This window comes from Pleurodeles waltl, chromosome 4_2, assembly GCF_031143425.1.
Source record: "Pleurodeles waltl isolate 20211129_DDA chromosome 4_2, aPleWal1.hap1.20221129, whole genome shotgun sequence".
NCBI lineage: Eukaryota > Metazoa > Chordata > Amphibia > Caudata > Salamandridae > Pleurodeles > Pleurodeles waltl.
In genome coordinates this window covers 521,685,230-521,711,516 of record NC_090443.1, presented here as the reverse complement: position 1 = coordinate 521,711,516, position 26,287 = coordinate 521,685,230, and the positions used below count along the sequence as shown (strand labels likewise).

Genomic DNA, 26,287 nt, shown 5'->3' with positions numbered 1-26,287 from the left:
GCCATTGAAAAGTGATTGTTTCCTAAGGACCTGGATTTGGCGGCCATTGTCGTCCTTCCTAAAACCCCCCCTTTCTTTAGACTGCGGATCCTATTGCCCCATTTCCCTGATGAATGCCAACATCAAAATATTCAACAAGATTCTGGTGACTAGGCTCACCCGGTGCTCACAGCCCTGAAACATGCTGACCAATGCACTTTTATGCCAAACTGTAGTACACTGTATTCCATCCGATGAGTGCACTCTGTTCTGGCTCGCATAGGAGAGTTAACAGGAGATTTAGCGCTGTTCTGTGTTGATTTTGAAAAGGCCTTTGACGCGGTCAAATGGGATTATCTGGTGGCCGTACTGCATCGAATGGGCTTTAGGCCTCACTTTTGTGTGATGATCTCCCTTCTTTACTCACATCTGATGGCTCCTGTCCTTGTCAATGGGATGTTGTCCGACGGGTTTCCAATTGAATGGGAAACCCCTGCAGGGCTATCCCCTTTCTCCACTGCTCCTTGCCCTAGCCATTGAGCCCTTGGCATGTTTGGTCCAGTGCAATATGCAACTTGAAGGCTGGTGTTGGGCCGGGCTCTTCAGGACAGAATTGTGTGGTACATTCCTAATGACTTTCTCCTCTACCTTGCAAATCCAGTGGTTTTGGGCCCTTGTGCCCTAGAGCTCCTTTGTCTTTTTGAAGAGGCCTTCTGCCTTCACCTTAACAGGGCATAATCACTTCTTGCTCCTTTGAGGGGAGATAATGCGCTGACCGACTGGAGGGAGGGCATCCACCTTCACTTGTTCAGTTTAAATACCTTGGTATACAGGTGGCAACCATACCAGAAATCACTTGGGGCCTTAATCTAACACCCCTCCTGAATAGCAGTAGGACTTGCCTTACTGCGTGGCGTGACCGCCCATTGAATCTGCTTGGTAAAGCTGCATTGATAAAAATAATGATACTACCCTATTTTCTCTATATTTCAAAGAATTTCCAGCTATACATCCCTACTACCTAGTTCACGGAGTGGTGTCAGTGCTTTGTACCTTCTTCTGGCAAAGGTGACACTTGTTGTTCCTTAGTATATGAAGGAGGGATTGGGGCAGTGAATATTCATTTGTACTACGGAGCTTCCCATCATCTAGTTATAAATGATTTGTTGACAGGTGCATAGAACCACTCAGTGTACCAACCAATTGCGATGTCAGGGTAAAGTGGTGGATTTGAAGGTGGGGGCACCAAACAAAAAGACAACTAAAGTAGATGTACAAAAAATACAAAAAAAACGTACCTGTTGCATCACTGTCGGTTTGCACCTCTTCTGGCTCCACTCACTGAAGGCACAGGCTCCCAGCCTGGCCGCTGGCAGCATGAGAGCAACATCAGGATTGGCCTGAGTGCCCTCAATTTGTACTCAGATGCAGGCTAGGAGCTTGTGCCTGCTGTCTCCAACCCAGCAACGCAGCTCGGGTTGGAGACAGCTCAGTGCGCATTTGGGTTTGGCCGCCCTAACATGGCTGGCCAAACCCACATGCACACTGAGGGCAGCAGACCTACCACTCCCCCTAGTGCCTGTCATCCCTATGGTCCCGCCCCTGAAAAATTAAACGATAATGAACATAGTTTATTATTGTTTTATTTTTCAAGTTTGCAGCTGCTGCTGCTGGTGGGGGAGACACTCCTCTGCCATAGTGGAGGAGCCACCGTTGGTACAAACTGGAACTTAGCGGCCTGGGTCTAAATGAAGTGATGCACTACATGTATAGTTATCCGCTTCCCTCTCAATACCAGAGGTTGATAGAGTGATTTTCTTGCCCCGGAGGGGGGCCCTTCAATTCATGGGTTAGAACAGGTGTCTGACAGGGCAGACTCCTTTGTGACGAGGTCACTGGTTGGTACAACTGACTCAGCTTAAGGGATTTAATCAGTGGGAACTGATCTGCATTTCCACATTGGCGGACAAGTGAAAAGGGTCCGGTCCTCCATGTGCTCTTTCGCTGAAGTTCAGTTATCTCTTTCCAATACCCAATTCCATCAATACTAACAGTCATGTCCTTGACTCCAACAAGAAAGATCAACAGGATCTCCAAGACTTTAATCCTTTTGAAGCCCGATTGGTATTGGGGAGGTCAGGAAAAGGGGGAACTTTCCAACTATACCATGCCCAATGCACCAGGATCGCCAGGCTCACTGCACCTGAAATGGGAGGCTTGGTTTGGGGAATTGGATGAGGTTGAATGGCAGTAAGCCTGTATGGCTCCCAGGGAACTTGTAATTTCTGCCTGCCTATGGCTGATCCAGCTGCACTATCTCCACCAAACTTATATATCTTCCCAGAGACTGGCCCATGCGCAAATCATCAATGATCCCAGATGTGCATGTTGGCAGACCTTGGAGGCTGATTTCCTCCATATAGTGTGGCTGTGCCCACAGATTGCATCATACTGGCCTTGGATTGGCACTACCTTGTTGGCAGTCCCGGGTATTTCAATGCAACTAACACCTAAGGTGGCATTACTGGATGTGCTTGATAGACTGAGCAGGCCTCGCAGTGACAAAACATTAATTGGTTTTGCAACTCTGGTAGCCAAGAGAGACATTGCTCAGGCCAGGAAACAGCCCTTTCCACCAACACTGAAACAATGGCTCACTCGAATGGACTGGTGCGCCAAACTGGAGGAACCAATTTACATTGCCCGGGTTGCCCTGTGAATTTGGGGTAAATGGGTGGGGCTACTATGGACTATCTTCAACACTGGATTCTTTGTCTAGTCATGTAATTTAATTTGCGCGGGACAGCGGGTGGGGGAATGGGATGAAGCATTATTACTAGTGTTGTTTTTGTTGCTCACTTTTTCTCGTTACTTGGTCTTTGAAAAACAATAAAAATCTGTTTATAAAAAAAAAATGATGCTCCTTGAACATTTACTAATAATATCCCCTGTTCTCATTCATTCAGCTTTCCACCATGGTAGCTGAGCCTTAGTTGTACATGCAAAACCTTGTCATTTTAGGTGTCCAACTTTGACTCATTTCCTTAAAACCAACGTTAGTCCCACACTAAAGGCTATGTGATCTATGTAACTGCCAGGGGGACAAAAACCTTCACATAATTAGGAGCTGTAAAGTATGACTTGCAGGGCTTTGCAGATTCTCTATGGTCACTGTACAATAGCTAGACAGCCTTGGAATATAGGTCAAGTATGGCACAGAGGACCAGAAAGAAGGACTTGTACATTGACAGTTAGAGAGTGAGATACACAATAATGCTGATGATGCTGAGATATTAGCATGAACAGTGACACACTGGCACCTTTTGTGATAATGGGACAGAAGGATATAACACCAAAACAGTGATACAAAAAGACCAACACTGGAGCACCAACAAGGATATGAGAATATAGATGTGGAAACCAAGGCAGTGAACTACATTATTAGCTGCCTGTGCCCCAACATATTTGGTTTCAAGGCCCTCAGCCTGGTCTTTTCAGCCTACTAACTCACTAAACACTCTTTTCTGTGTGAGAAAATGAGGTCTTGTCTGCTTAAAGGAAGGTTCTGTCCTGAGTATCAATTGTTATTAAAAAGTCCAAAGTTTAAGCATATCTGTATCAGTGGATAGGCAATCTCTGTACTGGGCCCTACTAACAAGAATACCTAGCTACTTTGTCTGCATTTACTTTTTAAAGCCTTAGAAATGTCCCTTTTTGATAAATCCACTACATGGATTCCTTTTCTACAGATTCCTCTTTCCTGGCTCCATAGAATCCTTAGGTGTATGTTTGTTCTATAAGTTACAGTTTCTCAAGTAAGCACTAAGACAGAAATACTGGCAGCAGAAGCTTCCACAAAAGAAACACTGACTGCCATGCCGCCGGAGCACTAGCATAGGAATAACATTATTAGTATACTAAAAATGGGGCACTGATGCTGGCATTGGCACATTGCAGCTGACATGGGGACACTGACATTGGGACGTAACTGCTTGAAAGAACAGATATAATTACACTGAGTCACTGACAGTGGAAATGGGGTATCCTAAGCACTGTTTACGAGCAATTGCTGTAGGTATGGGGGGGCTGTCTACAGACTAAAGAGCAGTGATGTCACTACACATCCTTTCTCAGTTGTGTATTTGTGTGTATACACCTTGTTCCATTCTCATCAATATTTATAGACACGTACATTCATAAATGTAAAGTTTGAATCAAAGGAAGAGTAGGGTAATGTAATACTACAGTGTGTTAATTATACCCAAACTATTTCACACACAATTAAAAGCTTTCGACTAGTCCAGAAAAAAGATGCAAAGAGTTAGTAGATGGACCCTACACTGCCTTCTCATTTACCATAATAATAGTCAAGATGTTATTGGAGGTCTCACAATGGGGCATAGAGCCCATTTGCCAAAACGATAGGAGATTTTTAAAATAATTTTTAAATAATGAATACAGTATTAGCCCTTTCCATCACTGTAAATTACTTTAATTAGTTATAATGTATATGTTAATATAGTCTACAAATAACTACAAAAGACAGGTTTGTTTTTAATAAACTTCATGAGAACACCATGAGAAATAGGTGCCCTGGAAGCCCTTCACTTCCTATTCAATTGGATCCATTTAAAGCCTATCACTTACATTATTAAGGATTGCTAATGTTATATTCAATCTGAGCAACATTTGGGCCAATCCGTAACTGCTCATTATGTTTCACACAAAAGTTCACTGCTACATAAGTGCTGGATGTAAGAATATGGATGTTTCCCAAGCCATTAGCAGCAACTCAGATTTTCCATGCTTGATTAATGTTCAGTCCTTGAAAAACCTTTTACACACACTTTTTCTATTAGTTTTTTTTTTATACCATTGATTTTTCTTAAAGAATCTTTCCTTACTACCTTTATTTGTTTACTTTCAATGGGTTCTCCTGAGCCACAAACTACTTTAGCTCCAAATTCATCAATCTTTTTCTGACTAAAAGTTCCCTTGTAAATGATCCATTTTCCACCAAGAATTAATTTCTTTCATTAGGAGTAGATACGATTTGCCATCTGCTGAGTTGACCACATGTTTAGAGTAACTTCTATGAAGACTTTTGGACAAATTCTTAGAACTTTTTTCTGAAACCAGATCACTAATGCCTGACCTGTGTCAAATAAATGTAATAATTTTAGCAAGTTACTTTCGATTTAGGGTGTCACAAATTCTCTTCAATCCATATTCACACGTGAATATAACTAATGGCCTTGTTTGTTTGATTAGTAATTCATGCTGAAGGATGAAAAGAATGATCATTAGGTAGCCCATGGTGATAAGATGAACATAAAAGAATGAAGGTGAATAACTATATGTTCGGCAGACTGATGGGAGTATGCTTGCCAGATTTGGTGATTGGCTGCCCTTTGCTTGTTATAATGGTTTATGCCAAGAATGTGGTGACACTTCTAATTGATTACTGTGATGTTGATGCATGAAGGACGTGATTGATAGAGAACTTTAGATTGATTAAAGTAGTTATTTAGATGCAAACTATGTAGGACATTGGTGAGCTGCAGGCAATCAACAGGACTATGGATGAAAGACTGTACGCTAAGTGTGAACAGTGTGGTAGTAGTGAAAGTCTTCAGTCTGATCATCCAGGAGAAGTGTATATGTGTGGTATTGCTTGAACAGGACCGGTAGAGACCTATAAGACAGGATGAAAATGTTATAGGTTAGGACATTTTATGTGTATTTGATTTAGGACAGTGAGGCTGAGTCACAAAAACAATTTGTGAGTACAGAACATACTATTACAGAAAAATTATTTTAAGGGCTCTTACATGCTTAGGTTAACTGGACACAAAACATCCAACTTCCAAATTGGTAAATCTGCGAAGAGACCACTGTCTAATCTACTTGTACTAGTTGTATATGAATATGGCCCGAATATTACCATTTTAGGCATTTTCATTCTGATTCACACAAGAGTACATAATCAAACTCTACAGGGGTACTGTTTTACATCATCTTACATGTCTTTGAAAATCACCCCCATTGTTTTTAGTTCTGTATGGGAGGAGTCTATAAAGTATTATGTGTTGCTCTGTGAAAGGTGCTGGTACGCTGATGTAGTAGTTAAATTATTGTCTTTGTATGGCCACCATTTATCTTGAGAACAAGTTTTCTAAATTCTAGGTGTGCCATATGGAATATGATGGCATGAAGCGTGTTATCATACACTTGGGATTCTATGTTTCAGTTGGGGACATATATTGTGAGGATTGCTATTATTTTAAGTGGCCAATAAGGTCTGGAATACATTAAGAACCACCATGTTCCACTTATTTACACTTCTATTTGTCATGTGTTCACAACACTTATTTCAAAATGCACAAGGATACTCGCTCTATACCAATCATGCTCAGATGATGTAGCTGTTCCTCACCTTGAACTTTATGTACTTCATTAGACCAAAATGTTCTGCATACAGCCTGTAGTACTCCAGGAATTTGGAGTTGTGCAGGAAGTTGGGAAAATGGGCAGGCATGGGGAAGTCGCTGTAACAAGACATCTCCTTGGAAGTGTTAGTTACCACTGACTGATAGATGCTGGCTCGCCCTTCCTCGACGTCTTCCTGCAACAGTAACAGAAACATGCATCACCTATTCTCACAAGCAGATATCAACCAGTCAACAAGAAAAGGATTACAGCTAATGTATAGGGTTTGGTCTTGAAGATTTAAAATATACAAATTTGGAATACTCCTTCAACATGCTGCTTATTCTTAAAAAAAGGCCACATGCTCTTATGTCTTTTGGGACTGTATACAAACCTTTTAGATGGTTTATGCCACTCTGTCTAGGTGCTCCCCTTTCTGCACAACTACTTGACCAGACCATCTTCTAATGCATTACTCAGTTTTCTTCAGTGACCCAACTCTTCACACAACTTCACTACCATTATTTTACCTTCAGACAGCTGATTCTGCAGAAAATGAGCATCAACAATATGTATCAAGATCTATTGACTGACTTGCTGATCCAGATTCAGGATGGACATTACTTAATTAGTTTGGAACTTCCAACTGTTGCATAGATAGATAGATAGACAGATAGATAGATGCACTGAAAAAGAGGTTAAAGTGACATTATAGTTAAGTGAAAATTTCGGTGACAAGAAATATTTTAAACAAACTAAACCTGAAATTTACCAGTTATAGGGCCTCATTCCGACCCTGGCGGTCATGGACCGCCAGGGCCGGGGACGGAGGAAGCACCGCCAACAGGCTGGCGGTGCTTCAGGGGCAATTCTGACCGCAGCGGTAAAGCCGCGGTCAGAAAAGGGGAACCGGCGGTTTCCCGCCGGTTTTGCCCTGCCCCAGAGAATCCTCCACGGCGGCGCTGCAAGCAGCGCCGCCATGGGTATTCCGACCCCCTTCGCGCCATCCTGGTCCTGGCGGTAAAAACCGCCAGGAACAGGATGGCGGGAACGGGTGTCATGGGGCCCCTGGGGGCCCCTGTACTGCCCATGCCACAGGCATGGGCAGTGCAGGGGCCCCCTAACAGGGCCCCATAATGATTTTCAGTGTCTGCCTAGCAGACACTGAAAATCGCGATGGGTGCCACTGCACCCGTCGCACCCCTTCAACTCCGCCGGCTCCATTCGGAGCCGGCTTCATTGTTGAAGGGGCTTTCCCGCTGGGCCGGCAGGGGGCCTTCTGGCGGTCGCCCGCCGGCCCAGCGGGAAAGTCAGAATGACCGCCGCGGTCATTTGACCGCGGTACGGTCTTCTGGCGGTGCCCGCCGGGGTCGGAATGACCCCCATAGTCATTTATAGTAATTATAACTCATTTCCTAAGCTAAGTATGCCCTGGGTGAGTACTGGGCCATCCCATTTAAAAATGAAAAGATACAGGCTCCAGCAGGGAGCTGGTGGGTTCCAGGGGCTACCCTGTGACCCTGAGCAAAAATTATTTTTAAGTGGGACGATTCAGTACTCACCTGGGGCACCCCATTGTGGGTTACTCAAGTTTTTGAGCCTTAATTGCTCAAATACTACTTAATGGATTTACACCAAATCACAAAAGCACTTGTTCTGGACCAAGATCTGGCTTTCTGCCAAAACTGCTGTAAATCCATTAAGCGGCTTGGGCTGCAGCTGTGCCTAATGTTTGTTTCCAAAATCTAATGTGGAAAACATGTTTTCGGACACACACACTTTTTCTCTGAGCCATTTGACAAATCACCCCAAATTTCTCCATGCACAAACACGGCAAAAAAGAACACTGTTTAGAAAGTTTTGTGAAGATTCATAAAACTGCACTAAAGTTTTTAGCAACAAAAAAACAGTCCTAACTATAACTCACCAGTGACAGCCACTGGTTAATTTACATATATTATAAAGTGATGTTATTGTTAAGGCTGGTGATACCGTAGATTTACAAAACCATAGAAATTTACTTGAAAACCCAAAGGGTAAGGTGATGTTATAGGTGGGTGAAAACATACTTTTTAAAGTATAAAACCTCATTGAAATTCAGGAACCCAAACCACTACTACACACCGCTGTCAACCTGTGCAAAACTCTTTACGGAGAGCCCACTCCCTAAAGACACCCAAAACCCATTAGGAGGCCAAGCCCCATCTACACAAAACCTTCCCCCTGCTCTTAAAGTAAAGGGCACCGTCCCTAGGCACCAAGCCCATTAGGTTACCAGGCCCGTACTACACACAGCCATCATCCTGTGAACAATCTTTCACAAACAGCATACTACCTACAGAGACTCAAAGCCAGCTAGTTGGAGAAACCTTTACTATGCACAGCCGTTCTCCTGTGTGCAGCTCCTAAAGGACAGCCCTTCAAGTATGCAAGCGTATTAGTAGGCCAAGCATGTGCCAAAAGATTACACTCATTAGCAGTACATAAGCAATAGGAAACTTGGTCTTGATGTGGCTCATTAAATACTACTCAGTCTCAGAAGCGCACAGTAAACACCCTCATTGGATGATGCCAATAGTGATGTAAATGGTGATGTCATAAACAATGTCATTTTAAATGTCATCAGTGATTAAATCAATGATGTCATTGAACAATGAATTTAAGGTTTTTCAAATGTAAAGTAAGATATTTCTAGACCTAAGTTTTTTTTTAATGTAACATAAGAACTTATTACCAGACCTAACAATAAATTCACTTTGACTTTGTTTTTGTTACCAATAGGGGCTTGTCATTAAAGGTAGAGGGGCCAGTCCCTCCACCTATCTCTAAATAATTAAGAATTTCTGTCAGGCTGAGCAAAGGTCAGCCTGACAGACACTCTTTATGTTTAGGTCAGACATCCAAGAGCTTTACATGCACTAAAATCGCAGGTGCCTGGCTGCGAGAACCAAAATGTGCCAGGCTGAATGCTTCACAGCAGGGTGAAAGTGACCTCCTCAGACCCCCAGTGTCTTCTGTGGCTCTCTCCCTCATGACAAGGGAGAGAGTCACTGATAGACTTGGAACTAGGAACTTCAAATTTCAGCCATGAAGTGCCCCGAGCCGAGTGTCCATCAGTGGTGCTCATCATGGAGTGCAGTGGGGTCCGCAACTCTCACTGACCCAGTCTAACTCTGTCACGAGTAAAGAAGGTTCTTCTTCTCATTTGCTGACTCCAACAAGGTCTGCCAAAGAGACGAGGAGACGGGATCTTTCTTCTATCCCTTCCATTGGGAAACAACAAAAGCTTCTCACCCCCCACCCGAATTGCGGTCTGGAATTATTTTATGTAATGTGTGTATGTATGAATGTATGTGTGTTTGTGCGTGCATGCTTTGAATGGGTCTGTGCATTTGTATGTGCTGGGTGTCAGTCTGTGTATGCATGAGTGAAAGAGAGTGTGCATGCATGTGGCCCCTAGTGTCCTTTTTATTTTCCAGGACTCAGGGACACAGACCCCAACTCCTGTAATGGTGGCCATAACATTTTCCTCCTTTGCAACCGGCCAATGACATCAACCGGTTGCCCGGGACTCCTAAGGGAGTCCTGCAGGGCCAGCCCATCAGACTTCTTTTTTGCCCACATTGACTTGCGGCAAAAATTAACTATCAATTTTAAACTTTAATTTCTCTAAAACAGCTGAACAGAATTATGCCGAAACACAAAAAGCAACCTTTCTGGATAAAGATTTAGCTTTTTGACAAATTTGGTCGTATTCTGTTCAGCCTCTCCTTGGGAATCTACCACCTGATTCTGCTGGAGAGAACATCAGAATGTTGGCCTGACCACATGTGTATAAATTGAATGACAGTCATTGTCGAAAGGTTTGGGCATCAGAATGAGAGATGAACAATTTTTGGAGATAGACTCCAGAAACACGCATTAGCAAATCCAATATGTCTGTTGTAGGCTGCCAGCCATTTGGCATTATCATTTTTTTTTTGTTTTGTCACTTTTTTTCTGCTTTAAGAGGGTGAGCGGCATTGATGTAATGTGTTTCCATTGAAATACGTGGAATTCTGCAAGATTTTGTGGAATTCAGCAAAAATGTGGACTGGCCATTTGGTGCTATTTTCTTAGCGCAAAATGCACCCTCGCACTCAACAATGGATGCGAGGATGTCTTTTTTGCCAAGCAAATAGCACAGCCAAGTACCCCTCAGCGCCCTTACATACTCTGCACTGATTACTGCAGATTATGTAAGGACACTGGCGCTAGGAGGTATGCAGTAGTTTCTAAACTTCAGAACCACTGCAAATCACTGCGGTGCATACCCCTTGGTGAACCTTACATAATCAGTAGTAATTACTGCAGAATATGTATTGGTGCTCAGGGATTTGCACTGCTGTTGTAAACAGGACTGGGAAGAGGGAGCAGTCCCTCTATGTTTAAAAATCACTGCAGATTAAAGTTTAATCTGCAGTTGTGATTAAAAACAAAGGGACTGCTCCCTCTTCCTGCTCTATTTAATAATCAGTGCAGTACATACCCCTTGGAGTCTTTACATACTTTGAATAATCACTGCAGGGTATGTAAGGGTGCTGAGAGGTATGCACTGCAGTGTATACATCTTAATGCCTTGACATATTCTGCAGTAATTATTAATCAACTACTGCAGAGTATGTAAGGATGCCAAGATTTATGAACTGCAGTGGTTTCTAAAGAGGGCTGCAAAAGGGAGACTTCCCTCTATGTTTAAAAACCACTGCAGATTAAACTTAAATCTGCAGGGATTTTTAAACACATAGGGAGGGACAGGTCCTTCTTCCAGCCTCTTTAGAAACTTAAAACTTTACTGCAGATTAATTCTGCAAGTGGAATGGCCAAATTCATAAGTGATTCCACGTTACAAGAGCTCCGCGGAGTTACCACATTCCTGCCATCCCTCCTGTGAAATTAAACATCCGGTCCAGGCATTTTAAAACACAGACATTGACATAGTAGTCTCTAGTACTGAAGGCAACTACTTTGTGTGTGGATGTTTTCCTTGAAAAGTGAGCCAATGTTGCCACTGTGCTGACCCTTTGTCCCATGTAGGTAGAAGAAAAATGTAATGACACAATAACAGACCAAGATCAAAAGGGCTAGCTGTAGGCCCTTCTAACTAAGTATATTTGTAGGAAATCCAACTTTTCTGCATGTTACCCTGGATTATTCACCTTTTTGGGAGCCCTGCTTTTGCTGATCTTTAAATTCTGTGCACTGTTATTCATGCTAAACAGAAGTAAAGTGCCTTTTCTCCTCCTCGAAACATATTTACATTGGCTTATCTATGACTGACATATTTAACTTGAATCCCTAGTCTATGGTGTAGAAAATGAACCCAGGGCCTGGAATCTAAATGTGACATGTGGACTGCAGCACCCATTGTGCCATCACAGAGTGGGAATATAAAGCATGGCTTCAGGAATGTCATGTGTAGGCTGACTGCAACAGACTAAAAAGCTACTTCCAAACCTGTCACAATAAACATTTTTGAGAAGCCGAACTCCATCTGGTTACCCACAAGGTAGGGTGCCTCATTTTAAAACTAAAACCTGCACCAAATTTTAAATGGCATGTCTCTAAAGTGACCAAGCCCCAAAAGCTATTTTCACTGGCAGGGCTGTGGTTGAATCCTAAAAAATGTCAACATGCAGATTATAGACTTTAACATGTAACTGTTGACAGGAACTGACTATACAAACCATTAAAAGACTACTTTTAATATGTATTAAAAACCTAATTCAGTGATGAAGTTGAATTTATATTAAATATTCAGGGAAAGTCAACATTAAATATTTTGATTGTTATCCTTTCTTGACAGACGTTCCTGAGGGATATTCTGCATTAGCTCACAACAGCAGCCCAGCAGTACTTATCCATATAATAGATTACTTTGACTTGCAAGTCGACGTGCATGGGGAGGGATGGCTCCTCTCACCTCAGCTGGAGAATTAGGGTGGGGCCTGCTGCTCCTCATGTTGGCAGAACAGTATCCAATCCTGCCTGAAAGACCTGTCTATAGCACATGCATAACTTCTGCGGCCTTGAAAGGGATCAAGTGGGTCAAGGACCGAACTGGATTTTAGTTGTAAGATCTGGAGGGCATTAGTAATTTTCAAAGTACACTCCCTTAGTCATGTCCAGTTCTCAGAGCCCGTGTTTAGTGTGGCTGAAGACTTCAGCTGTCTTGAAACTGCCCTTATATGTTGCATTTAATCTCGTTTGCAGTGAGGCAAGCAGGAACTACCAAAAATGTTGGCTTTTACCCTCTTGGTTATGGATTGCACAGGAGACCCACCCATCCATTAGCTAATGTCAGTCATAAATGTGGCATGCCAAGGCACCCTCTTCAGAAAACATTTTAGATCGGCAGAAGATCAGAAGAGGACTGGACCTGCTGTCTTTGACCTGAGAGGAGCCCTGAAGCGTTGGACCTGCTCCATCTAGTGCCAAAGATAAAGAAGTGCACTCCAAAGGTAAACTGACTGATCTCCTGAGTGGCTACAATGACATTACAATCTGCATTTCCCTGAAGTGCTCAGCTGACCTGTTACAACTGGACCTGGACTGGACTCTGCTGTTAGACTCTGCCTGACATCTTGAGAGTATCTAACTGTAAGGTCCTGTGGACTTTGGAAACATAACCCCTGTGGTTGTTTGGGCACCAGAAGAAAGTTTGGAGGCTTTTGAAAATGTTTCCTCCAGAGATCCATTACTTAAATGGGACCTGGCGAGAAAAGTATTTGAACATCAATTCCACAGCATCAGATTGAATTTTGCCTTTGTCTCAGGCAGAGATCTCCACACTTCCGAACAAGTAACAATGTCCAATTCTTCATTGAGACTTGAATATTTTTCAAACTTTTTGACTTCCAGGCTTTCACTAGGACCAATCCATCTGGTGTGTCCAAACCGCCTTCCATTGCGGTCGGATTCAACTTGCTCCTACATCCCATGGATGTGTGGTGCTTTTTGGTGCTATTTTCACCTAAAACTTTAAAGAATCACATCTCAGTTTCCACTTGTTGGATTTTTATCATTCTAGTGTCATTTTGCTTATTAACTTTTGCACTATTTGACTAATCCGGGTTAGGATTCTACAGATTAGTTTTTTAATTTATTACTGTTTTAGTACTGCATAAATACTGATACTGCACACGTTGTCCTAAGTTGAGCCTGTCTGCTCTGTGCTGTTGCTCCCAGGCGATGAGTTCAGGTTGATTTAGTAACTTTGGGGAATCACCCTGACAAGAAGTGTTAATATTGCTTGACTTGGGCAGGCACCCACTCTAAATAATAATTCACTTTTTTACAGTATTATACATATCAATTAGTAAAATAAAAAGGACTGATGTGACACACCATGTACTATAACATAACATACTCACCTGTCTAGCAAATATCTACTTACCGTGTACCTCCAGAGGCCACCAATATCATTGCTGAGTTCAAAGCAGGTAGGCTCCAACCCTTCTTCCAGGCAGCTCTTAATTGCTACTAAACCAGAGCATCCAGCTCCAATTACTGCAACGCTTTTCACCATGGTCTCCTGCAGATGGTCACAAAAAACACACACACAGAGACATGTCAAACAGTACTCTAATACAAAGTTATTTTAAGCATAATAGCATTGGATATTGTGAAAGAAGTCATCAGAAGATTAGAAAGACCAAAACTCAGAGTCAGGTGACTTTAAGAACGTATCCTATAGGTCTCAGAGCAAGCCAGAAAGGGTGAAAAGAAAAATGGAGTTGATGGCATTGAAGTGAAATTAAATATTGGCAATAAATCACATAGAAAGATAAGACAATGATCTTCATGAGCCTTCCGACTACATGTACTGGACCACTAGCATTCTTTGAAATAGTTTCAACAGGTATCTGCCTTAGAGACTTAGCCCTCAGAGATTTACAAGAAAGGGAATGCATTAGATCCCTATGTCACCTCAGGGGTGGCGTAAAAAGGGTGCAACAGGGAGAAATACTTTAATTACTCCCCATGTTTCCCAGAATGCAGCAGACATAGAAAGAGGAAAACACCTCTTGTGAATGTTTTTGTACAGGAAGGTGTCCCTCACTACACAGAAACAATCATCCCTGCAATGCAGACATCCTGCACCATGGTGCACGGCAGTCTGTGATCGCATTAGGCAGCAATTTGTGCACCATTGCAGGAGGAGAGGAAAGAAATATAGCGTAACTTGTAGATATGGCTCATTTCTGCCCTTTCACAGTGCTACAGGGTGGGGCAGCAAGGTACTTGCTGTGCTGCCTTGTGCCACCTGCCACATAAATGAGGCTCTCTGTGCGACATGTATAAGAAAATGACACAGTTCAACACAGCCAGCCAGCTGGCTGCGCTGCACTGTGTCATTTAGAAAGTGCAGGGATGTGTTGTATTCACTGAAATTCCATGCAGCCCTGTACTTTCCTCAACGATGGCGCAAAAACTGCTGCCAGCTCCAATGTGGCATCCTTGCACGATGTAGCTACTCAGTCTCACTTAGGTATATGCACACTAATCTAGTATGCAAATCCTCAGAATGGAATGGCTATGTCACAGGACAAAGAACTCATCTGAGAGGGGACCAAGTGTGGGTTATGGGGGGCATGCACACATACGGGCATGGCAAGAGACATGTGTATTGTACCCTTCATGAAACTAAATTGCATCCAGATGGCATGGAGGGCAGGAGAGTGCACAGAGGGGTCAGCTGCCATGGAAGGCAACACAGGAGCTCATCACAAATTAACAATAGAAGGGTGGACGATGTGAGAAATGCACAACACCGGACCATGTGCATAAACACTCTTGCACACGTTTCAAAAAGTACACAATGTATTTAAATAATCCTGTTAAAGTAAGGATGCATAGAGAATTGGGATGTAATCAGTCCATTTATTGCAGGAAGATCCAACAGCCGACAAGTGTTTCATCACTTACTGTGACTTTCTCAAGGCTGTGAAAAGTACATAAAAAGGTTCCACTTGTAATACATAAAAAGAAGGCGACAGAGATAAGAAAGATACAATAATACATAATTGTATTCCTAACTTACTGCTGAAAGAGAGAAGAGAAAAAGAGTATAAAATTAAAGATAGTGAAGTGTACGAGAAAGATTAGAGCACACTTGTGAAATATTTTGTATATTTATTCCTTAAAACAAGAATTTCAAGAAAGAACCATAAGGTGAAAATTACCAAGATGAAACCAATACTGGTGTGTTAAAACGCGAAGGAAAGATATAAAAATCATTATTTTATGAAATGGTATTCTATAGAAAACCCAGCATGCGTCACAATAATAGTAAGTGGATCTCTAAGTGTGATAAGTGGACAATGCTGTTTGGGTAAAGAGGCTGTTGTTGTTAAGATAATAAGAAAAGAGCCAACATGACCACAAAAGTTCCACAGACGTTTAAAAATACTGATAGGTAACTCTTAAGGCATTAGAGGAATAAAGGACCTGTCTGGGTACAGGTACTAACAAGTCATTACTAACAAGTCCCCTTTCCAACAGCCTTTCCATGGCGGTGTCTACCGCCATGGACAGGCTGGCGGGAAGGGGAGTCAAAATCCCCAGGGCAGCGCTGCAAGGAGCACTGCCCTGGTGGATTCTGACCGCCGGGACAACCATGGCGGAAAACCGCCGGTCCCGGCTGTGTGACCGCGGCGCTACCGCCGCAGTCAAAATATGGCGATTTGAACCGCCAGCCTGTTGGCGGTAGGATCACCACTTGGTTGTAATGAGGCCCATAATATTTAAATAAATGTAAGGGCAAACATCCAAACCTTGATAGGTCTGTGCCCCAATTCAATAGAAGACAGAGAAGAAGAAGAAAAAAAGTACTAATTAAATAGTGTGAACTAGAATACTGCAAACAAGACAAAATAGTGAAAGAGTCACAAAAAGTAAAAGACACAAACTGTCAACAATGGATGCCTTAGTCTTAAAAAATTTCCTGTTCTCTTACAAAAAAACTCCAGATATAGAAAGGATACTAATGACATCAAGTGGTGCAAGGTGCACACCAAACACTAAATTTATCTTACGTTTTCCAAACTGATCGGCCAATGTCTCAAGTGTGAGGTATTTACCAAAAGAGTCAGTAAACACATACAAATTACGTTTTGAAGCGCCATGGTAAACACTATCTCAAAAGAAATGGGAACTTTAAATCAAAACTGAAAAAGTTAAATGGGAACGCAATCCGGATAATATCAAGTATTGTCACAGCTAAGTAGTACATAAAGATGGCCACGTTGGCCCCATGTAGGGATGGCCAATGATCACACAGGAAAGCAATGACGGTGAAATGATAAGTTTAATAATGCAACACCCCAGCCACCTCACATCACAGTCCTTGTCACCGTCAGATCTTCCACGACAGTCTAAGCTCTCCACCTGGAATCTTGGTGGGAGAGCCCATTATGATAAGGGTCAGAGGGGACACCTGGGCTAGGGATGAACCAACACAGGAAATACAAGATACCACACCCCATCTCCAAGGAATTAAAAACTTTTGATGAAAACCTAAAAATTAAGTAGAAACACAATGATTTGCCCATAAACGACAGAAGTGAAAATAATAGAATTCCTAATTGAAATACCTGATTTCCCTGGGCTCGTCGAGCAGCGTCTCCAGGAACGTAGAATAATGCGAGGGAAATCCTTAGTAAGCCGCCTGTTTCATAACATAATAAAAAGGAAGGACTAAATGCTTACGACTGAAGCCTGAAAGGTTTCAGTCATTTTGGCCTGACAATTATTAACATAGAGGACCATCTAATCTAATATTCTTGAATCTATGTCTTTGCCCATATATTAAGTGCAGTGACAACCACTCCCTGAATAAAATATCTTATATTTCTGGGGTCGTCAGGAAGCGTCTCCCCGAGCGTAAACTATAGGAAATCCATACTCAGCTGCCCGTTTCCATGACGTATCATAACGCCGTGATGAACATGAAAGATGGACTGTATACTAAGGACTGAGACATGAAAGGTTCCGGCAATATTGGCATGACGATTACCAACTAGAGAACCATCTACTATTCTTCAAGCGATGTTGTAGCCTTGAAAATTAAGCGCAGTGACAACCACCGCCAAGGTAAAAAGTCAAAGAAATTAATGCAAGATGCATGAATAACCCCAAATTCCTCAACTACTCAGGGGCAATCTCCTGAGCGTGAGGTAATGACAGAGTAAGACCAATGCTAACAGTTCATAATTATTGTACTACCGAGCATCGTAGTAAAGATCAAAGAGAGACTGTATAATGTTTGTGAGGCATCGGCCATATTGGCACATATATGGGCAACTGAATAGAAAAACCTAAAGATCAAGATTGTTCCAACTATGTCAAAGCCCTAGATTAGATGCAGTAATGAAGACCTTCCAATATGAGGAGTCAAGATATTAAGACAAAATGCAAATAGAACCCAGTGTTCATCGATTACTTTACCCTGAACATGAGTTGAAAACAGAGGGAAACCAATACAGACAAAATGGCATGGTATACACAAGGAAAAACTGAGTAGCGATTATCATGTCCTATAAAACGTAAGCCATATTAGCCATGTAGGCATGATTCCAAATGGTTGGAACAAAGCCGATTCTAGTACCATACCATGTCCATGGGTATATGAACTAATGATTATGTGTGGGGATGGCGGGACACTGCTACTGCTCTGCATGGTAGGTGCTGAATCTACATGGCAAAATGACAAAGACATTTGGTCTGAACAGGGAGTCTGTGCATACTGGGGAGGTGGGAATGGCCATGTGTACTGCATGGTACCTACAAAAATACACATGCCACTGGGTCAGATGGGGCAACGCTTGTGGCACACCTGAGAAGGGATTGCAGAGAAAAGCTCTTTGGGGGGCCATGTGGACCAGGCTGAGCATGTGGCACATGCCAGGAAGGAGTATGATGAGTATGATGAACAATGTGTCATAGTGCCACATGTACAATTTGGAGGATGTCAAATAGAGATTTGACAAAGGGAGACCATGAAACACCTAACCACCACAAATCATGGGACCCATGGATGAACTTAAGCTGAAATGACTCTGCCCACTGATGTGGGATTCAGGAGTAGGGGCTTGCAATCAATCACAACAGCACTACAATGTGGGGGTGAGGCCCCAACAATTGCTGCCTAAAGCAGTAGTACCACTGGATATGGACATGCATGATTGACCTGCCAAACTGTTGTAGGCATGTGAGAATGAATGTATGAGTTGGGTGAGATAACTATGTGACACTTACCTGTGTACCAGGAATCAAATGTGGGTAATCTGAGGAGGTCTGAACACATACAATGTCGTGGGCCTGAGTCATATGATGTGTGGCACTCTGCAGATAGACAACTCTGGATGTCATTTGGCGAATGTAAGTAAGCCAAACTAGTAGGAAAGAAGCCGATCCCCTCAGAGCAGGCACACAGTGCCTGTGACAAAAGACCATGAGCAATGTACATTTTGAGAAACTGTACATCAATACCCATGCCCAACAGTTGTACTGTCTATCAATGTCTAACTCAGGGCCCCGTGTATGAGAAAAAGATACAACGTGGTACTGCACCCCAGTTTGGCATGCTGCGCTGTATCATTTTGAAAGTGCAGGGATGTGTTGTATTTACCAAAATGCAACACATAGCTGTACATTCATCTGTGATGGTCTTCTCACTGCTTCCTAGCACCAACACAGTCACCTTTGCACCATGTTGTAGGGATACCTGTGTTGCAGGGATGAGTTCTCATTTGCCACTTTCTTGAACTTCAACAATCATAAATGTCGTCTTCCACCTTTCCATGTGTGCTGCAGAATGCAGCAAACATTGAAATAGGAAACAGTGAGGACTAAAATGTCAAATCCTATCGTTGCATCATTGCAATGTCACCCCTTGGGTTGTAGAGGAATCTGACACATCTCCAGATATCCAAATCTGGGAATGTGTCACATTCCTTTACATTTCATGGGTGTTGTGGGGGAATATCCACAGCAAGTTGGCGTAGTGTGGCCTTGTAAATTAGGAGCCTACACACTGTGCCACTGGAGCATCAAATTCTATGAAACTTCAGTTGCACAGTGTACTAAGCAGGCCCTGAACTGAGGCCTTGAAAGTGCTACCTTGGAAATCTTGCTTGTAAAGTTGATCAGTCATGCTAACATCTTGCAGAGCTCAACATTAACTTACCTCCATTTCATTGTAGAGGATGACACCATACACCCTGGCCAGCTGCCTGTCCTGGACTTCTCCAATGATGTGGATGACTAACTGCAAACCATGGATCCAGATACCCTCCAACAAATCCTGGGTGACATATGGACACCATCTTTGGTTCCAAGGATGCTAGATAGTGTTGTGGGCTCTCCGCATGAACCATCCATCATCCAACCTACAACACCTGCCAGTCCCACCACAGCCCTGGACTCCAAGGACTCAGCACTTACATTAAAAAAAACAGCAGTAGGAGTGCAGCAAGAGCTGGCAGATAGAGTGCAGGTGGGGATGGAGAGTCTGGTGGGCATCCTAGAGGCAGTCCTGAGGTGCCTCAGTCCAAATGAGGACATCTTGTCATCCATACGAGGCACCAACTCTCCACTGCCTGGTCTCCAGCAATTCCTGGCTGGCATTGCCGGTGTCATGAGGGTGAGGAAAGAGCAAACCCCGGCTCAAGTGTCACCAATGAGCTTACAGACATGATGTGGGCAATACAAAATGTCCTGGAGGCCATGAAGCAGAAGGCAGACTCCTTCATTGCCACCTTGGGTGACCTTCAACGTGATGTTGCTGCAGTTTTGCAAACCCTGCAGGACCTCCTTGCTGCTATGCTGCCTCGTGTGCTTCCACAGATGAGAGCTGCCATGGACACAGCATCCACATCTTCAGCCCCTGATATGTGTGTGTGCCTCCTTCTACTTCAGCACCTACAACGCCCCGTTACAGGAGAACCCACAGACATTAGAGGATGAAGATGTGGAAGAAACATCTTTCATCAGGAAAACATCCCGGTAGCTTAACTCTGTGGCACATGGCCCCTTTCTCCTTTGCTCTCTGCTAAAATGTATGCCAGTGTCAACACACCCGGCACCATCCTCAATTGGAATGTCCCACTGTTGACTTCCTACATATGTGGACTATCATAGTGGCCAATCTTCCCTAATATCATCAATGTGGCACTCCTCCTCACTAAAGCACTACTTTCCCACACATGTCCCACAACACGTTCAACCCATAGACTCTGTCTGGCCATCCAGTGGATAAATACATCTTTTGGGGTTGTCTGATGGAATACACATCAGTACTGCACGTAAATCAACACATGTAAATAAAATAACTTCTGACAACCTTGGTGTTGAATGTGTGTCTGAAGCCGGAACAACATGAATATGTTACATTGTGTGAAGCAAATACACAAAGGTATATCTGTGGATTGCAACCAAAGAAAAAGCCACACAGACTGAGTGAACATACTTGGAGGATGTGAGATGTACGTTGATGATAAAACTTTTTTTGTGTCTCCTAAGCGTGTAATGTAACAGGTAACAAGCAGTCATTGTGACAGCTGATGTAACTCTCACCACAAGTGGCTGGTCTAAGGAAGGACAGTAGCAAAAATTGCACATTGATGTGATAAGTAAATGTTTCTAGTTCAAGTCACTAAGGGCAAGCATAAGTGGGTGAGTAACAAAACCATGTTTTAGGGTGAGTACAATTCCAACAACATTCCACAAATGCATGTCCCATGACCTACCAACATAAAGCAAATGCACATAAACACCTGTGATGGGATGTGTATTTTTTCACATCCAGATTTGTCACTCACATTGCTAAATGATGTTTGTAGATCGTGCTTTATGCCGATGACACACAACTCATCATTTCCCTCACCGAAAACCCAGACACAGTCAAAAGGAACTTTCACTCAGGAATGGGCAGCCGTTGACAACTGGATGAGAGAAAGCTGCCTCAAGTTCAACAAGATGGAGCTCATCATCTTCAGAAACGCCACCTCAGCTTGGGACGACTCCTGGTGGCCAACATCCCTCAGCAACCCCCTGCACCAACCGAGCACGCCCGCAACTTAAAAATCATTCTCGACTCCCCCTATTAATGAACCGCCAGGTAAACTCTGGTGCCTCCTCCTGCTGGTACACACTCCACAAACTCAGAAGATTTTCATTTTCAGATGGATCCCAGCAGACTGTTGCAGTACAGTAACTCACGCCTTAGTCACGCACAAGCTCGACAACAGCAATGACTTCTACGCTTCCACCTCAACTAGGAACATCAAAAAACGTTAAATGATCCAGAACGCTGCCGCCAGACTCACTCTGGACCTCCCTCACTGAGAACACAACTCCCAACACCTGAGGACCCTCCACTGGTTACTGGTCAAGAAGCGAATCACCTTCAAGCTTCTCACCCACAGATACAAGACCATACACAAAGCAGGACCAGCCTACCTGAACCACCATGTCTCTTTCCACACCCCTGCCATATCCCTCCGCTCCAGCCAGATGGCCAAGGCCACCATCCCTAGCATCCGCAAAACCACCGCTGGAGGACAATCTTTTACCTACACTGCAGTGAAGAGCTGAAACAACCTCCTCCTGCACCTCAGACAAAGCCCGTCGCTCACCATCTTCAGGAAGAACCTCAAGACATGGCTCTTCGAATGAGGACCCTCCCCTTCCCCCCAGCCCCTTGAGACCCTCATGGGTGAGTAGCCGCACTTTACAAATACTGATTGATTTGATTGATTGATTGATTAGATAGCTGATGTGATCCTGTTGCCAACCTCACAGGTACTTAGCCATAATGAATACACCTTGTCACGTTTCCAAATACAGCTTTCAAAGTCATATGCATATGCATGTCACATGTATGGACAAATCATAATCTGTGCAGACATGCTAAATCCTAGAGAGTAAATCATGATGGAGACCATAATGTATGAAACAACAAAAGTTATAATAAAGTATCACTCTTACACTAAAAACTACCTAAACTACCTAACCTGTCTTTAAAAATACCTAACCTAACTGTCTTTACCTAACCTACACTACCTTAAAATACTTAATAACTCCAACCTACTTAACTTATCCTACATATTGAACACCACATGATAGACATCAACCCCCTTAAAACACATCTGTCCACAAGGACAACAGTAACTACAGCCATAGATAAACTAACTAAACATGTAGGCCTAAACAAATATGTTTTTAAATTATTATTATTATTATTTTTTTCAAAACTTAACCAGACCTAAAACATCATCCCCCTCAATAACACCCAATAATAAGAAAACCCAAAGAAAGTACACACCCCCAATAAAAACTGGTACAGACTAAAATTACCCTACAGTACGCTAACTTACCTAACATTAAGGGGCAGATTTATGAAAAGCGGTGCTGCACCTAGAGCAGTGGCACCTTTTTTGCACACCCTTAGTGCCCCTTTAATGTCACCATGTGTACGCCATATTTAATATACGGCGCACCATGGCAGTAGTTAGTGAGCTAGGGTAAAAAATGTTAACGCTAGTTCGTCGCTTGGCAGGATTAACGTCAAATATTTTGACGCTAATCCTGCAAAGCACCCGCAGGCCTATTGAAACCATGGGATTAGATTTCCTTGCGCCATTTGTTTGCCCCCCCCCCTAACGGGAGAACACCCCCATTGCATACATTGTGCCTGGTGCAGGCATAATGTAGTGCAAAGGGTTACAAAGTGGAGCAATGCATGCATTGTGCCACTTTGTAAATATGACGCAGGGAAAAGGCCACTTAGTGCCGCCTTAGCGTCACAAAAAAGAACGCTGAGGCAGCGCTAAAGTGGCGCTAGGCCCTCCTAAATCTTGGCCTAACTATCTAAAACCCCAACAATAAAAACTATATACAAGGGGAAGGGAGGTAAGTCTTTCTTTTGCCCATCCAGCTCCTCATTTCTTCATGCTAGTGGCCTGCAGTTCACTGAGGATGGTGAGCACCTGGTCCTGTTTTTTCTCCAGGTTAGAGAGGCGTAGGTTCATGTCAGCTATTTCAGTTCTTATGTCACGCTCACAATCTGCACAAAATGAACACTGTAGTCAAATAATGCACATTACACATGTTTTGAAAATGAACATCATGGCTTTATGGTTCTGATAACTCAAATGCGCCATCGGTCCTGTCTCAATGTCATACATTGGTAGGCTAAGATGATATGTACAGATATGTGTTGGTACTGTACATACATATTTAAGGTACATAGTGTTAGGCTTTTAAATGACCAACTACCCCAAGTTGTGTCAAGGCTAGCTGAGTATAGTGGCACTGTGCACCTACATGACTCCAAGAACACACTCAGCCTGATTAGTAATTCTTCTGCCTCACTCTTGACATCACATGTATATGACTATGCAACATACAGCAGTAGTTACATATCCTTGTCCCCTCATTAAACAGACATCATTTGATGTCATTGCTGCATGTTCAAAGACAACAAACACGTTTTCTACATCTCCAAAACACTACATTATTGTTTCAGGTACAAACATGTGTGTGACATAATCAGGCATATGGCATTCAACATGTCATGGCTATTTTCACAGTCACAGACATCATGCCTCTTCTCAGTGAGACATGATCCACTGAAGTGATCAAAATTTAGATCTTCAATGCTAAGGGACATCTCTCAGGGTGGCATGTTGAAATATGCCATGGCGGCAGGCCACATATAGGAATTTGGCACCTTTTCTCAGTCTGCCCACAGCACATCTGTTGACATGTGCACTGTGGTACAAAGAGCAAAGTGTCCAACAGGTATACCGGGGGCACTGCTCAGTGTGGGTGCATGATAACCCAGTAATTGTAATCTTTTGTGTCATGCTTTGGCAATGAAATGACTGTATCGGGGAGTGATGGCATTGGTGCCCTGACATATGTGAACCACTGACACTATGGGCCACATATACACGTCCAAGTGTCACCCTGCACCACCAGAGCAACATTTCAGTTACATTTGTGTGGCACAGTGTGCCAAGCCATGATCCCAAAGCTGGCAATATATCTTATTCAAATGGCATCTCAGGGGTAGCTTTACAGTGGCCCAATAGGAAAGAAATACATGATAACTCCATATGTTTCCTCTTTCGATGTGTTCTGCCTTCTACAGCACACATAGATGATGAAAAACGTCATTGTGGATTGTGTATGGACAGGAAGGTTTTGTTTCCTGCACATGAACACTTGTCCCTGTCAACCATGTACCCTTGAACCATAACACAAGGGTACCTGCATTGATGCCTGTCAGCAATTTTTGAGCAAGCACAGGGGATAAGAACAGGAATGTGCCATTTCTCATAGTTATGGCACATTGCTGCACTTTTCAGGGATGCATGTTGGCACAGCAACACCACTTGCAGCCCTGCCCTGTGTCTTAACTAAGTAAAGGAGGCCCTATATCCAGCAGATATCTAATTGTAAGTGCACTACAAGGAATCTGCAACAAAGAATTGGTACTTACCAACAATTCTACCGATCTCGATTCCCAGGTAGTCAAAGAGGTAAAGTTCCCTGCTTATGACGTCTGCCCATTGATGTTTAAACTGGTGGGTCCACCTCCCCACCTCGAAGATCTGCTGCATGTGGAAGCTGACCTTCCCCCAAAGCATTTCTGTACCTCCGTCCCGTAGCCCTGGATAACACAACCGCCCATGGCCACCATATGTGGAAGCTAGTGTGTCACCAGCCATATGAACCCCCCCAACTCCTCTGCACTCATACCACGGGCCCTTCCCTTTCCTGACATGTCCCCACCGAAATCCTCAAATAACAAACTGAAAAAAGAAAAACCCAAACTACCCCAAGGAAACACCACCAATTACTCACATTACAAGGAAACCCAACAATTACTCAGGAACCCTGTTTAATTTTTAACTGCAATTGCCGGGTTTTGGGGAAGAGGAAGGGTTAAGGTGTGAGGCGGATGATTGCATCCAGAAGATAGGGCACGAATGAAGACGGGGAGGACTGCGATACTTCACCCACTCGTGCTGCTGTGATCTGAAAGGATCCAGATGCAAGGAGGTGAAGCACAGTCAGGAGCTTGGTCAGCAGCGGGATGGTGGTGGACTGCTCACCTGTTGCCTGCATTTGTGGTGCAATGAGGCGGAAGGGCTGTACAACTGACTCCCGGCATAGCTGGTAGAAGGTGATAACCTCTTCCTCCTTGAGGGTAATCAGGGATGCCCGCTGGCAGTAGACGCGCTCCATTCTCCCCTGCTGCCTCTGTGATCTGCATGGTGGTGACTGTAGTGGTGCTGGAAGATGTGGTGGTGATGTTGTGGGTTGGGTTGGTCTCCTTGGTGCCCCACATTGTAACAGAAGTAGCTTCATGCTGATATATCTGTGCCTGAGTCATTTTAATGCCTGTTCTGACCATAGGTAAAATTTTGATGCTAGTCAGAGTTAGTGCGACTTTTACTAGATGCGTGTCATTTTTCGAAAGCTTGTAGATACGGCACTAGCTGGCTAGGGTAATTTTTTAGGAGGGAACTCCTACTTTGCATATCATTGTCGGTATCTGACGTGGCCAGATTCAACGCTGATGAAAAATTCGGCTAGCTCAGAAAAAGTGATGCTAGAGGCCTCTAGCATCATACTGTAGATCTGGAGATGATTTTGCGCCGCCACGTCATCAGGAAAAATGATGCTACAGCAGCGCATAATTCCTGTAAATGAGGCCCATAGTTTTTATATATGCTGCTACTGATGGGTGGAGTGAGAGGATAAAAGCTCTTAGACTGAGCTTTCAGAAAAGGTTTTTTGGGTCTGTGTTGGCTTCATTGTGGAACTA

General features: G+C 43.4%; 1 protein-coding gene across 3 annotated transcripts in view; it reads right to left on the bottom strand.

Moving 5' to 3' along the window:
- Window positions 1-26,287, bottom strand: part of LOC138293042 (dimethylaniline monooxygenase [N-oxide-forming] 2-like) — a 476,533-nt gene that overhangs the window by 284,927 nt on the left and 165,319 nt on the right. For all 3 annotated transcript variants that reach the window (XM_069232030.1, XM_069232029.1, XM_069232031.1), the window contains 2 exons: window positions 13,844-13,981; window positions 6,416-6,604 (listed from right to left, as the gene is read on the bottom strand). In XM_069232030.1, the coding sequence (XP_069088131.1) occupies window positions 6,416-6,604; window positions 13,844-13,975 (321 nt within the window). In that variant the 5' untranslated portion in view covers window positions 13,976-13,981. The remainder of the gene's footprint in view (window positions 1-6,415; window positions 6,605-13,843; window positions 13,982-26,287) is intronic.